The sequence below is a fragment of the Pavona decussata genome, unplaced genomic scaffold, assembly GCF_977016875.1.
Source record: "Pavona decussata unplaced genomic scaffold, jaPavDecu1.1 SCAFFOLD_124, whole genome shotgun sequence".
Taxonomy (NCBI): domain Eukaryota; kingdom Metazoa; phylum Cnidaria; class Anthozoa; order Scleractinia; family Agariciidae; genus Pavona; species Pavona decussata.
Genome location: NW_028145538.1, coordinates 2,231,176 through 2,246,203, shown reverse-complemented (window position 1 = coordinate 2,246,203; position 15,028 = coordinate 2,231,176). Strand labels below are relative to the sequence as shown.

At 42.5% G+C, this 15,028-nt stretch overlaps 5 protein-coding genes across 11 annotated transcripts in view; 1 reads left to right on the top strand and 4 right to left on the bottom strand.

Annotated features, from left to right (window-relative positions):
• LOC146469427 (epithelial sodium channel subunit alpha-like) overlaps positions 1-15,028 on the top strand; it is a 91,241-nt gene that overhangs the window by 54,155 nt on the left and 22,058 nt on the right. The gene's annotated exons all lie outside the window — the stretch shown is intronic.
• LOC146469436 (uncharacterized) lies at positions 286-1,893 on the bottom strand. Its single transcript, XM_085123299.1, has one exon. It carries the CDS (start codon positions 1,747-1,749, stop codon positions 286-288), a length of 1,464 nt encoding a protein of 487 aa, XP_084979425.1. The 5' UTR covers positions 1,750-1,893.
• Positions 3,977-5,584, bottom strand: LOC146469435 (uncharacterized). Its single transcript, XM_085123298.1, has one exon. It carries the CDS (start codon positions 5,438-5,440, stop codon positions 3,977-3,979), a length of 1,464 nt encoding a protein of 487 aa, XP_084979424.1. The 5' UTR covers positions 5,441-5,584.
• Positions 7,668-9,275, bottom strand: LOC146469434 (uncharacterized). Its single transcript, XM_085123297.1, has one exon. It carries the CDS (start codon positions 9,129-9,131, stop codon positions 7,668-7,670), a length of 1,464 nt encoding a protein of 487 aa, XP_084979423.1. The 5' UTR covers positions 9,132-9,275.
• LOC146469433 (uncharacterized) lies at positions 11,359-12,966 on the bottom strand. The gene has a single exon (XM_085123296.1). The coding sequence runs from the start codon at positions 12,820-12,822 to the stop codon at positions 11,359-11,361; it is 1,464 nt and encodes a 487-aa protein (XP_084979422.1). The 5' UTR covers positions 12,823-12,966.

Genomic DNA, 15,028 nt, shown 5'->3' with positions numbered 1-15,028 from the left:
TGTCAACAAATACATTCTACAAGAGAAAATGTGTCCATTTCTTGCCGTAACATCTATCTTTCTTCAGTTTGTTTACATATAACTCTTAATAACGCAAAAATACTTTAATTGCATACGATTAACAAGAAGACATTTAGCACTTTCAACGATTAACAACGATTAACAACGATTAACAGCAGTTTTGTATTAAAAGAAATGACTATCTATTCTTTTTACGAGCATTCGGTGTTAACCGTTGAAAACCTGTGTTAATCGTTGTTTTATTTCACCACTCCCTTGAAACTGTCAAGTTAATCGTTGCATCCCGAATTCTAGGTCTGGTTCGCCACAAATAAGGCTTGCAAAACATCGTGCACATGGCGGGATTTCTCTTTGCTGCTCCCGCGGGATTTGAAAATTGAAATGAAAAATTCTCCAACGCACATTCATCATTTCCGTTTCACGTTCATCTACTAAGCCATTTTTAATATACATGAGCGGACGCTTTCCTGTGCAGAAGATTGGAGTATCAGCAGTCAGGGAAATATCCTTTGCAAAATGAGTTTTTGGTGCGGGTAAATGAACAACGTGTCCCTCTAACAAAAGCAGCAAGTCATGCCACGGGATGAGTTGGGGCGACCACCGGAAGTCATTTAAAAATATGCACTCGGCACTGTCAACTCCCACCCATGCAAAGCTCCCCGAAGCGGTGTTACAAAATGTATTATAGATCGCGGTTAGGGGATTAAACAAAAATGATTTGCCACAATTCGCAGCTCCTACTATCATAAGATTTCTGTACTTCCCCCTTCCTTTAATCAAGGCATCACTTACAGCTTCTCTAAAGACAGCTACGGGTAGGCCGTTGTTTTGAAGGACCTCTTTGGCGCAATCCAACCACTCCCCATTGCATCCCTCAGCACAATTTCCCTCTTTGGCTTCTTGCAATATGTCCATGCGGCTTTTCCTTGCACGAGCCAACTTTTTGGGTGCTGCTTGTATATCCCAGGCGGAATTAAGAATGTCCGCGACTACCTTTGGACTACGAGTGATTAGGAATTCTGCAAGATCCGTTTTTCCCGCTTCTTTCTGTTCAAAAGCTAAGGCTTGAAGCTCTGTTAAAGTTTTTATACCCGTTTCCACAATAATTTCCGAGACTTCGTACGGGGAAAGTCGCTTCTTTCGCCTCTTGCTGGCCAATGAGGTCACTTGGGGATTTTCCTCTGAGTCTTGCTCCGAATCGCTGTCTTCTTCTTCATTTTCGTCCAATGTACTTTTCGTGTGCTGAGAACGCCGTGCTCGACTCGCCGAGCTTGTTTGGGGTTCACGATTATGACCAAGATAAGGGTGATTTGGACTTTCTGTAAACTCGCGATCACATTTTGTGACATAACGCCACGCGCTGAAATAGTTGTGATGCTTGTTGGAAAAGTGAACTGAAATCCCGAATTCCTTCAATAGAAATTCCTTCGCCGATAACCAGCGTTGATTACGATCCAGTTTCAGTGCGAGATGATAATGTTCACCACCGTTCTTATGTTTCTCCCGACAGCAACACCACTGAACAACTCTCACTTTGCCTTGAGAAAATGCGGACACAACTGCTGAGGCGAAATTTTCCCGGGTTGGAAATTTAGTAATATCTGCCTGGCTATATGTCACCAAATAAACACTGCGTAGGTCACTTCTAAGGAGAGAATCTTCTGATAACGATTTACCCGGCTCCTCTGAACTTGATTCATCAATTTCATAGCTTTGCAAAAGATCCATAGTGTTGGTGGTTACTAACTTCACCGAACAATGGCAAAACAAGTGGCCAGAACGACACGCGAGTTGTTTATATCACGACCGGCGTGATCTATTTTTGGCTTGTTACATCTCTGCTAAATAAAACACTGACGTTAACGTACGCGTAACTTAAGAAACGCCGACAGGTGTGTCTAAACACGGCTCCCTGGAAGTTCAAAGTTTTTGAGTTCTGAGGAAATGGAAAAACATTGGCTAGCACAATCGTGGACAAAATGGTTAAGAAAACGTACCCTTCCAAGCGTTTCTACAAGTAAACAATCGAACGACCATATTTTCCCCGCCCCCCTCCCCCCAACTCAATGTTGTTTGGTGGGTCACGAACAGTTTCCCGGCAATCAGCACTTCCCAAATCAACATTGTATAGGGGGAGGGGGGGAGGGAGAAGTAACTTGTAGAAATTCGAGGGGTGGAATAGGAAATAATTGTTTTTGGTGGGCCGCGTTGAGATTTCTTAACGAGAATTGGCCACGATTGTAAAACAGACAAATTGTTAACAAACTGAGATCTAACCCTGCACAGAAACCCGGCCGGGTGATATATAATTGGACATTGGGTACTAATTAACGTCCAAGAATATTGCCGTTAATTGGTTCTAATTCGCGGAGATAATGGTGCACATTTATTACGCAAAGAGAGGCATTATCTCATCACTTCGCCATTTATACAATGGTTTTTACGGGCGCAATTGACTCGCAAAGAAAGGCGTATATTGGATATTTGGCGCGGCAGAAGATATTACCAGCCGTAGAGATAATGAAGCAATGCAACATTTCACTTGCATCGGTCTACATAATTCGAGACGAGTTCATATCGGTGAAACAGACCGGCCCGCATAAACGCGCAGGAGGACGTCCAAGCAAGTTATGCGCGCGCGACCAGAGAAAAATTATTCGCTGTTTGCGAGCGCTACGAAAAGAGGAAGGACATTTTTCTTCCAGTAGGATTATGGAACGGGCTGGTCTAAAGCCTAACGAGGTAAGCAGCAGGACTGTTAGGCGTTTTCTGCACAAGGAAGGCTACCACTACCTGCAGGCGCGTAAAAAAGGCTTGATGTCCGAGGATGACATGCGTCAACGTGTTCACTTTGCAAAGAACATAAAAAATAACCACTCTCGAGATATTTGGTGCAATACGGTTGCTTTCTATTTGGATGGTGTCAGTTTCTATTATAAAAGAAATCCGGCGGATCAAGCTAGAGCGCCACAAGGGAGAGTATGGAGGAGAGCGTGCGAAGGGCTTCTTCAGGGATGCACGGCTAAAGGATGCAAAGAGGGGAGTGGAGGTCGCGTTTTAAGATTAATGGTGGCCATTAGTTACGGTAAAGGAGTAATTGAGTGTCATGCATATGATAATCTGGAAAGCCGTTCATTTGCCTCTTTTATTAATGGAAAATTTGATTCTATGTTTGCAAGAGCAGACAAGAATGGCTCTCGCATGTTTGTACAAGACAACGCACCGAACCAGAATTCTGCTCTTGTTAGAAGAGTACTTAAAATGAAAAGGGCAAAACAATTATGTATACCGCCTCGCAGCCCTGACATAAATCCTATCGAGAATTTCTTTAATCTTGTTAAAAAAAAGCTGAGAAAACAGGCTCTAGAATTAAACATTACGCGTGAGACATTCGATGAATTTTCAACACGTGTAATTAGAACAATGTACAACTTTCCATCAGAGGTAATCGACAAGATTATAGACACTATGGATGGCCGTATGGATGCCATTATTACTGGAAAAGGACAACGCACTAAGTATTAATACTTGTATTCAATATACATTTATTGTTCTTGCAACTCGGGACACGAAAGCGGTCTTTTCTGACCAAGTAATAATCAGAAGATTACGTTACGCTAGTATTTTATTGTGTTACATAGTACAGCGTGCGTGACAGGCATGTCACAAATGTCAACAAATACATTCTACAAGAGAAAATGTGTCCATTTCTTGCCGTAACATCTATCTTTCTTCAGTTTGTTTACATATAACTCTTAATAACGCAAAAATACTTTAATTGCATACGATTAACAAGAAGACATTTAGCACTTTCAACGATTAACAACGATTAACAACGATTAACAGCAGTTTTGTATTAAAAGAAATGACTATCTATTCTTTTTACGAGCATTCGGTGTTAACCGTTGAAAACCTGTGTTAATCGTTGTTTTATTTCACCACTCCCTTGAAACTGTCAAGTTAATCGTTGCATCCCGAATTCTAGGTCTGGTTCGCCACAAATAAGGCTTGCAAAACATCGTGCACATGGCGGGATTTCTCTTTGCTGCTCCCGCGGGATTTGAAAATTGAAATGAAAAATTCTCCAACGCACATTCATCATTTCCGTTTCACGTTCATCTACTAAGCCATTTTTAATATACATGAGCGGACGCTTTCCTGTGCAGAAGATTGGAGTATCAGCAGTCAGGGAAATATCCTTTGCAAAATGAGTTTTTGGTGCGGGTAAATGAACAACGTGTCCCTCTAACAAAAGCAGCAAGTCATGCCACGGGATGAGTTGGGGCGACCACCGGAAGTCATTTAAAAATATGCACTCGGCACTGTCAACTCCCACCCATGCAAAGCTCCCCGAAGCGGTGTTACAAAATGTATTATAGATCGCGGTTAGGGGATTAAACAAAAATGATTTGCCACAATTCGCAGCTCCTACTATCATAAGATTTCTGTACTTCCCCCTTCCTTTAATCAAGGCATCACTTACAGCTTCTCTAAAGACAGCTACGGGTAGGCCGTTGTTTTGAAGGACCTCTTTGGCGCAATCCAACCACTCCCCATTGCATCCCTCAGCACAATTTCCCTCTTTGGCTTCTTGCAATATGTCCATGCGGCTTTTCCTTGCACGAGCCAACTTTTTGGGTGCTGCTTGTATATCCCAGGCGGAATTAAGAATGTCCGCGACTACCTTTGGACTACGAGTGATTAGGAATTCTGCAAGATCCGTTTTTCCCGCTTCTTTCTGTTCAAAAGCTAAGGCTTGAAGCTCTGTTAAAGTTTTTATACCCGTTTCCACAATAATTTCCGAGACTTCGTACGGGGAAAGTCGCTTCTTTCGCCTCTTGCTGGCCAATGAGGTCACTTGGGGATTTTCCTCTGAGTCTTGCTCCGAATCGCTGTCTTCTTCTTCATTTTCGTCCAATGTACTTTTCGTGTGCTGAGAACGCCGTGCTCGACTCGCCGAGCTTGTTTGGGGTTCACGATTATGACCAAGATAAGGGTGATTTGGACTTTCTGTAAACTCGCGATCACATTTTGTGACATAACGCCACGCGCTGAAATAGTTGTGATGCTTGTTGGAAAAGTGAACTGAAATCCCGAATTCCTTCAATAGAAATTCCTTCGCCGATAACCAGCGTTGATTACGATCCAGTTTCAGTGCGAGATGATAATGTTCACCACCGTTCTTATGTTTCTCCCGACAGCAACACCACTGAACAACTCTCACTTTGCCTTGAGAAAATGCGGACACAACTGCTGAGGCGAAATTTTCCCGGGTTGGAAATTTAGTAATATCTGCCTGGCTATATGTCACCAAATAAACACTGCGTAGGTCACTTCTAAGGAGAGAATCTTCTGATAACGATTTACCCGGCTCCTCTGAACTTGATTCATCAATTTCATAGCTTTGCAAAAGATCCATAGTGTTGGTGGTTACTAACTTCACCGAACAATGGCAAAACAAGTGGCCAGAACGACACGCGAGTTGTTTATATCACGACCGGCGTGATCTATTTTTGGCTTGTTACATCTCTGCTAAATAAAACACTGACGTTAACGTACGCGTAACTTAAGAAACGCCGACAGGTGTGTCTAAACACGGCTCCCTGGAAGTTCAAAGTTTTTGAGTTCTGAGGAAATGGAAAAACATTGGCTAGCACAATCGTGGACAAAATGGTTAAGAAAACGTACCCTTCCAAGCGTTTCTACAAGTAAACAATCGAACGACCATATTTTCCCCGCCCCCCTCCCCCCAACTCAATGTTGTTTGGTGGGTCACGAACAGTTTCCCGGCAATCAGCACTTCCCAAATCAACATTGTATAGGGGGAGGGGGGGAGGGAGAAGTAACTTGTAGAAATTCGAGGGGTGGAATAGGAAATAATTGTTTTTGGTGGGCCGCGTTGAGATTTCTTAACGAGAATTGGCCACGATTGTAAAACAGACAAATTGTTAACAAACTGAGATCTAACCCTGCACAGAAACCCGGCCGGGTGATATATAATTGGACATTGGGTACTAATTAACGTCCAAGAATATTGCCGTTAATTGGTTCTAATTCGCGGAGATAATGGTGCACATTTATTACGCAAAGAGAGGCATTATCTCATCACTTCGCCATTTATACAATGGTTTTTACGGGCGCAATTGACTCGCAAAGAAAGGCGTATATTGGATATTTGGCGCGGGAGAAGATATTACCAGCCGTAGAGATAATGAAGCAATGCAACATTTCACTTGCATCGGTCTACATAATTCGAGACGAGTTCATATCGGTGAAACAGACCGGCCCGCATAAACGCGCAGGAGGACGTCCAAGCAAGTTATGCGCGCGCGACCAGAGAAAAATTATTCGCTGTTTGCGAGCGCTACGAAAAGAGGAAGGACATTTTTCTTCCAGTAGGATTATGGAACGGGCTGGTCTAAAGCCTAACGAGGTAAGCAGCAGGACTGTTAGGCGTTTTCTGCACAAGGAAGGCTACCACTACCTGCAGGCGCGTAAAAAAGGCTTGATGTCCGAGGATGACATGCGTCAACGTGTTCACTTTGCAAAGAACATAAAAAATAACCACTCTCGAGATATTTGGTGCAATACGGTTGCTTTCTATTTGGATGGTGTCAGTTTCTATTATAAAAGAAATCCGGCGGATCAAGCTAGAGCGCCACAAGGGAGAGTATGGAGGAGAGCGTGCGAAGGGCTTCTTCAGGGATGCACGGCTAAAGGATGCAAAGAGGGGAGTGGAGGTCGCGTTTTAAGATTAATGGTGGCCATTAGTTACGGTAAAGGAGTAATTGAGTGTCATGCATATGATAATCTGGAAAGCCGTTCATTTGCCTCTTTTATTAATGGAAAATTTGATTCTATGTTTGCAAGAGCAGACAAGAATGGCTCTCGCATGTTTGTACAAGACAACGCACCGAACCAGAATTCTGCTCTTGTTAGAAGAGTACTTAAAATGAAAAGGGCAAAACAATTATGTATACCGCCTCGCAGCCCTGACATAAATCCTATCGAGAATTTCTTTAATCTTGTTAAAAAAAAGCTGAGAAAACAGGCTCTAGAATTAAACATTACGCGTGAGACATTCGATGAATTTTCAACACGTGTAATTAGAACAATGTACAACTTTCCATCAGAGGTAATCGACAAGATTATAGACACTATGGATGGCCGTATGGATGCCATTATTACTGGAAAAGGACAACGCACTAAGTATTAATACTTGTATTCAATATACATTTATTGTTCTTGCAACTCGGGACACGAAAGCGGTCTTTTCTGACCAAGTAATAATCAGAAGATTACGTTACGCTAGTATTTTATTGTGTTACATAGTACAGCGTGCGTGACAGGCATGTCACAAATGTCAACAAATACATTCTACAAGAGAAAATGTGTCCATTTCTTGCCGTAACATCTATCTTTCTTCAGTTTGTTTACATATAACTCTTAATAACGCAAAAATACTTTAATTGCATACGATTAACAAGAAGACATTTAGCACTTTCAACGATTAACAACGATTAACAACGATTAACAGCAGTTTTGTATTAAAAGAAATGACTATCTATTCTTTTTACGAGCATTCGGTGTTAACCGTTGAAAACCTGTGTTAATCGTTGTTTTATTTCACCACTCCCTTGAAACTGTCAAGTTAATCGTTGCATCCCGAATTCTAGGTCTGGTTCGCCACAAATAAGGCTTGCAAAACATCGTGCACATGGCGGGATTTCTCTTTGCTGCTCCCGCGGGATTTGAAAATTGAAATGAAAAATTCTCCAACGCACATTCATCATTTCCGTTTCACGTTCATCTACTAAGCCATTTTTAATATACATGAGCGGACGCTTTCCTGTGCAGAAGATTGGAGTATCAGCAGTCAGGGAAATATCCTTTGCAAAATGAGTTTTTGGTGCGGGTAAATGAACAACGTGTCCCTCTAACAAAAGCAGCAAGTCATGCCACGGGATGAGTTGGGGCGACCACCGGAAGTCATTTAAAAATATGCACTCGGCACTGTCAACTCCCACCCATGCAAAGCTCCCCGAAGCGGTGTTACAAAATGTATTATAGATCGCGGTTAGGGGATTAAACAAAAATGATTTGCCACAATTCGCAGCTCCTACTATCATAAGATTTCTGTACTTCCCCCTTCCTTTAATCAAGGCATCACTTACAGCTTCTCTAAAGACAGCTACGGGTAGGCCGTTGTTTTGAAGGACCTCTTTGGCGCAATCCAACCACTCCCCATTGCATCCCTCAGCACAATTTCCCTCTTTGGCTTCTTGCAATATGTCCATGCGGCTTTTCCTTGCACGAGCCAACTTTTTGGGTGCTGCTTGTATATCCCAGGCGGAATTAAGAATGTCCGCGACTACCTTTGGACTACGAGTGATTAGGAATTCTGCAAGATCCGTTTTTCCCGCTTCTTTCTGTTCAAAAGCTAAGGCTTGAAGCTCTGTTAAAGTTTTTATACCCGTTTCCACAATAATTTCCGAGACTTCGTACGGGGAAAGTCGCTTCTTTCGCCTCTTGCTGGCCAATGAGGTCACTTGGGGATTTTCCTCTGAGTCTTGCTCCGAATCGCTGTCTTCTTCTTCATTTTCGTCCAATGTACTTTTCGTGTGCTGAGAACGCCGTGCTCGACTCGCCGAGCTTGTTTGGGGTTCACGATTATGACCAAGATAAGGGTGATTTGGACTTTCTGTAAACTCGCGATCACATTTTGTGACATAACGCCACGCGCTGAAATAGTTGTGATGCTTGTTGGAAAAGTGAACTGAAATCCCGAATTCCTTCAATAGAAATTCCTTCGCCGATAACCAGCGTTGATTACGATCCAGTTTCAGTGCGAGATGATAATGTTCACCACCGTTCTTATGTTTCTCCCGACAGCAACACCACTGAACAACTCTCACTTTGCCTTGAGAAAATGCGGACACAACTGCTGAGGCGAAATTTTCCCGGGTTGGAAATTTAGTAATATCTGCCTGGCTATATGTCACCAAATAAACACTGCGTAGGTCACTTCTAAGGAGAGAATCTTCTGATAACGATTTACCCGGCTCCTCTGAACTTGATTCATCAATTTCATAGCTTTGCAAAAGATCCATAGTGTTGGTGGTTACTAACTTCACCGAACAATGGCAAAACAAGTGGCCAGAACGACACGCGAGTTGTTTATATCACGACCGGCGTGATCTATTTTTGGCTTGTTACATCTCTGCTAAATAAAACACTGACGTTAACGTACGCGTAACTTAAGAAACGCCGACAGGTGTGTCTAAACACGGCTCCCTGGAAGTTCAAAGTTTTTGAGTTCTGAGGAAATGGAAAAACATTGGCTAGCACAATCGTGGACAAAATGGTTAAGAAAACGTACCCTTCCAAGCGTTTCTACAAGTAAACAATCGAACGACCATATTTTCCCCGCCCCCCTCCCCCCAACTCAATGTTGTTTGGTGGGTCACGAACAGTTTCCCGGCAATCAGCACTTCCCAAATCAACATTGTATAGGGGGAGGGGGGGAGGGAGAAGTAACTTGTAGAAATTCGAGGGGTGGAATAGGAAATAATTGTTTTTGGTGGGCCGCGTTGAGATTTCTTAACGAGAATTGGCCACGATTGTAAAACAGACAAATTGTTAACAAACTGAGATCTAACCCTGCACAGAAACCCGGCCGGGTGATATATAATTGGACATTGGGTACTAATTAACGTCCAAGAATATTGCCGTTAATTGGTTCTAATTCGCGGAGATAATGGTGCACATTTATTACGCAAAGAGAGGCATTATCTCATCACTTCGCCATTTATACAATGGTTTTTACGGGCGCAATTGACTCGCAAAGAAAGGCGTATATTGGATATTTGGCGCGGGAGAAGATATTACCAGCCGTAGAGATAATGAAGCAATGCAACATTTCACTTGCATCGGTCTACATAATTCGAGACGAGTTCATATCGGTGAAACAGACCGGCCCGCATAAACGCGCAGGAGGACGTCCAAGCAAGTTATGCGCGCGCGACCAGAGAAAAATTATTCGCTGTTTGCGAGCGCTACGAAAAGAGGAAGGACATTTTTCTTCCAGTAGGATTATGGAACGGGCTGGTCTAAAGCCTAACGAGGTAAGCAGCAGGACTGTTAGGCGTTTTCTGCACAAGGAAGGCTACCACTACCTGCAGGCGCGTAAAAAAGGCTTGATGTCCGAGGATGACATGCGTCAACGTGTTCACTTTGCAAAGAACATAAAAAATAACCACTCTCGAGATATTTGGTGCAATACGGTTGCTTTCTATTTGGATGGTGTCAGTTTCTATTATAAAAGAAATCCGGCGGATCAAGCTAGAGCGCCACAAGGGAGAGTATGGAGGAGAGCGTGCGAAGGGCTTCTTCAGGGATGCACGGCTAAAGGATGCAAAGAGGGGAGTGGAGGTCGCGTTTTAAGATTAATGGTGGCCATTAGTTACGGTAAAGGAGTAATTGAGTGTCATGCATATGATAATCTGGAAAGCCGTTCATTTGCCTCTTTTATTAATGGAAAATTTGATTCTATGTTTGCAAGAGCAGACAAGAATGGCTCTCGCATGTTTGTACAAGACAACGCACCGAACCAGAATTCTGCTCTTGTTAGAAGAGTACTTAAAATGAAAAGGGCAAAACAATTATGTATACCGCCTCGCAGCCCTGACATAAATCCTATCGAGAATTTCTTTAATCTTGTTAAAAAAAAGCTGAGAAAACAGGCTCTAGAATTAAACATTACGCGTGAGACATTCGATGAATTTTCAACACGTGTAATTAGAACAATGTACAACTTTCCATCAGAGGTAATCGACAAGATTATAGACACTATGGATGGCCGTATGGATGCCATTATTACTGGAAAAGGACAACGCACTAAGTATTAATACTTGTATTCAATATACATTTATTGTTCTTGCAACTCGGGACACGAAAGCGGTCTTTTCTGACCAAGTAATAATCAGAAGATTACGTTACGCTAGTATTTTATTGTGTTACATAGTACAGCGTGCGTGACAGGCATGTCACAAATGTCAACAAATACATTCTACAAGAGAAAATGTGTCCATTTCTTGCCGTAACATCTATCTTTCTTCAGTTTGTTTACATATAACTCTTAATAACGCAAAAATACTTTAATTGCATACGATTAACAAGAAGACATTTAGCACTTTCAACGATTAACAACGATTAACAACGATTAACAGCAGTTTTGTATTAAAAGAAATGACTATCTATTCTTTTTACGAGCATTCGGTGTTAACCGTTGAAAACCTGTGTTAATCGTTGTTTTATTTCACCACTCCCTTGAAACTGTCAAGTTAATCGTTGCATCCCGAATTCTAGGTCTGGTTCGCCACAAATAAGGCTTGCAAAACATCGTGCACATGGCGGGATTTCTCTTTGCTGCTCCCGCGGGATTTGAAAATTGAAATGAAAAATTCTCCAACGCACATTCATCATTTCCGTTTCACGTTCATCTACTAAGCCATTTTTAATATACATGAGCGGACGCTTTCCTGTGCAGAAGATTGGAGTATCAGCAGTCAGGGAAATATCCTTTGCAAAATGAGTTTTTGGTGCGGGTAAATGAACAACGTGTCCCTCTAACAAAAGCAGCAAGTCATGCCACGGGATGAGTTGGGGCGACCACCGGAAGTCATTTAAAAATATGCACTCGGCACTGTCAACTCCCACCCATGCAAAGCTCCCCGAAGCGGTGTTACAAAATGTATTATAGATCGCGGTTAGGGGATTAAACAAAAATGATTTGCCACAATTCGCAGCTCCTACTATCATAAGATTTCTGTACTTCCCCCTTCCTTTAATCAAGGCATCACTTACAGCTTCTCTAAAGACAGCTACGGGTAGGCCGTTGTTTTGAAGGACCTCTTTGGCGCAATCCAACCACTCCCCATTGCATCCCTCAGCACAATTTCCCTCTTTGGCTTCTTGCAATATGTCCATGCGGCTTTTCCTTGCACGAGCCAACTTTTTGGGTGCTGCTTGTATATCCCAGGCGGAATTAAGAATGTCCGCGACTACCTTTGGACTACGAGTGATTAGGAATTCTGCAAGATCCGTTTTTCCCGCTTCTTTCTGTTCAAAAGCTAAGGCTTGAAGCTCTGTTAAAGTTTTTATACCCGTTTCCACAATAATTTCCGAGACTTCGTACGGGGAAAGTCGCTTCTTTCGCCTCTTGCTGGCCAATGAGGTCACTTGGGGATTTTCCTCTGAGTCTTGCTCCGAATCGCTGTCTTCTTCTTCATTTTCGTCCAATGTACTTTTCGTGTGCTGAGAACGCCGTGCTCGACTCGCCGAGCTTGTTTGGGGTTCACGATTATGACCAAGATAAGGGTGATTTGGACTTTCTGTAAACTCGCGATCACATTTTGTGACATAACGCCACGCGCTGAAATAGTTGTGATGCTTGTTGGAAAAGTGAACTGAAATCCCGAATTCCTTCAATAGAAATTCCTTCGCCGATAACCAGCGTTGATTACGATCCAGTTTCAGTGCGAGATGATAATGTTCACCACCGTTCTTATGTTTCTCCCGACAGCAACACCACTGAACAACTCTCACTTTGCCTTGAGAAAATGCGGACACAACTGCTGAGGCGAAATTTTCCCGGGTTGGAAATTTAGTAATATCTGCCTGGCTATATGTCACCAAATAAACACTGCGTAGGTCACTTCTAAGGAGAGAATCTTCTGATAACGATTTACCCGGCTCCTCTGAACTTGATTCATCAATTTCATAGCTTTGCAAAAGATCCATAGTGTTGGTGGTTACTAACTTCACCGAACAATGGCAAAACAAGTGGCCAGAACGACACGCGAGTTGTTTATATCACGACCGGCGTGATCTATTTTTGGCTTGTTACATCTCTGCTAAATAAAACACTGACGTTAACGTACGCGTAACTTAAGAAACGCCGACAGGTGTGTCTAAACACGGCTCCCTGGAAGTTCAAAGTTTTTGAGTTCTGAGGAAATGGAAAAACATTGGCTAGCACAATCGTGGACAAAATGGTTAAGAAAACGTACCCTTCCAAGCGTTTCTACAAGTAAACAATCGAACGACCATATTTTCCCCGCCCCCCTCCCCCCAACTCAATGTTGTTTGGTGGGTCACGAACAGTTTCCCGGCAATCAGCACTTCCCAAATCAACATTGTATAGGGGGAGGGGGGGAGGGAGAAGTAACTTGTAGAAATTCGAGGGGTGGAATAGGAAATAATTGTTTTTGGTGGGCCGCGTTGAGATTTCTTAACGAGAATTGGCCACGATTGTAAAACAGACAAATTGTTAACAAACTGAGATCTAACCCTGCACAGAAACCCGGCCGGGTGATATATAATTGGACATTGGGTACTAATTAACGTCCAAGAATATTGCCGTTAATTGGTTCTAATTCGCGGAGATAATGGTGCACATTTATTACGCAAAGAGAGGCATTATCTCATCACTTCGCCATTTATACAATGGTTTTTACGGGCGCAATTGACTCGCAAAGAAAGGCGTATATTGGATATTTGGCGCGGGAGAAGATATTACCAGCCGTAGAGATAATGAAGCAATGCAACATTTCACTTGCATCGGTCTACATAATTCGAGACGAGTTCATATCGGTGAAACAGACCGGCCCGCATAAACGCGCAGGAGGACGTCCAAGCAAGTTATGCGCGCGCGACCAGAGAAAAATTATTCGCTGTTTGCGAGCGCTACGAAAAGAGGAAGGACATTTTTCTTCCAGTAGGATTATGGAACGGGCTGGTCTAAAGCCTAACGAGGTAAGCAGCAGGACTGTTAGGCGTTTTCTGCACAAGGAAGGCTACCACTACCTGCAGGCGCGTAAAAAAGGCTTGATGTCCGAGGATGACATGCGTCAACGTGTTCACTTTGCAAAGAACATAAAAAATAACCACTCTCGAGATATTTGGTGCAATACGGTTGCTTTCTATTTGGATGGTGTCAGTTTCTATTATAAAAGAAATCCGGCGGATCAAGCTAGAGCGCCACAAGGGAGAGTATGGAGGAGAGCGTGCGAAGGGCTTCTTCAGGGATGCACGGCTAAAGGATGCAAAGAGGGGAGTGGAGGTCGCGTTTTAAGATTAATGGTGGCCATTAGTTACGGTAAAGGAGTAATTGAGTGTCATGCATATGATAATCTGGAAAGCCGTTCATTTGCCTCTTTTATTAATGGAAAATTTGATTCTATGTTTGCAAGAGCAGACAAGAATGGCTCTCGCATGTTTGTACAAGACAACGCACCGAACCAGAATTCTGCTCTTGTTAGAAGAGTACTTAAAATGAAAAGGGCAAAACAATTATGTATACCGCCTCGCAGCCCTGACATAAATCCTATCGAGAATTTCTTTAATCTTGTTAAAAAAAAGCTGAGAAAACAGGCTCTAGAATTAAACATTACGCGTGAGACATTCGATGAATTTTCAACACGTGTAATTAGAACAATGTACAACTTTCCATCAGAGGTAATCGACAAGATTATAGACACTATGGATGGCCGTATGGATGCCATTATTACTGGAAAAGGACAACGCACTAAGTATTAATACTTGTATTCAATATACATTTATTGTTCTTGCAACTCGGGACACGAAAGCGGTCTTTTCTGACCAAGTAATAATCAGAAGATTACGTTACGCTAGTATTTTATTGTGTTACATAGTACAGCGTGCGTGACAGGCATGTCACAAATGTCAACAAATACATTCTACAAGAGAAAATGTGTCCATTTCTTGCCGTAACATCTATCTTTCTTCAGTTTGTTTACATATAACTCTTAATAACGCAAAAATACTTTAATTGCATACGATTAACAAGAAGACATTTAGCACTTTCAACGATTAACAACGATTAACAACGATTAACAGCAGTTTTGTATTAAAAGAAATGACTATCTATTCTTTTTACGAGCATTCGGTGTTAACCGTTGAAAACCTGTGTTAATCGTTGTTTTAT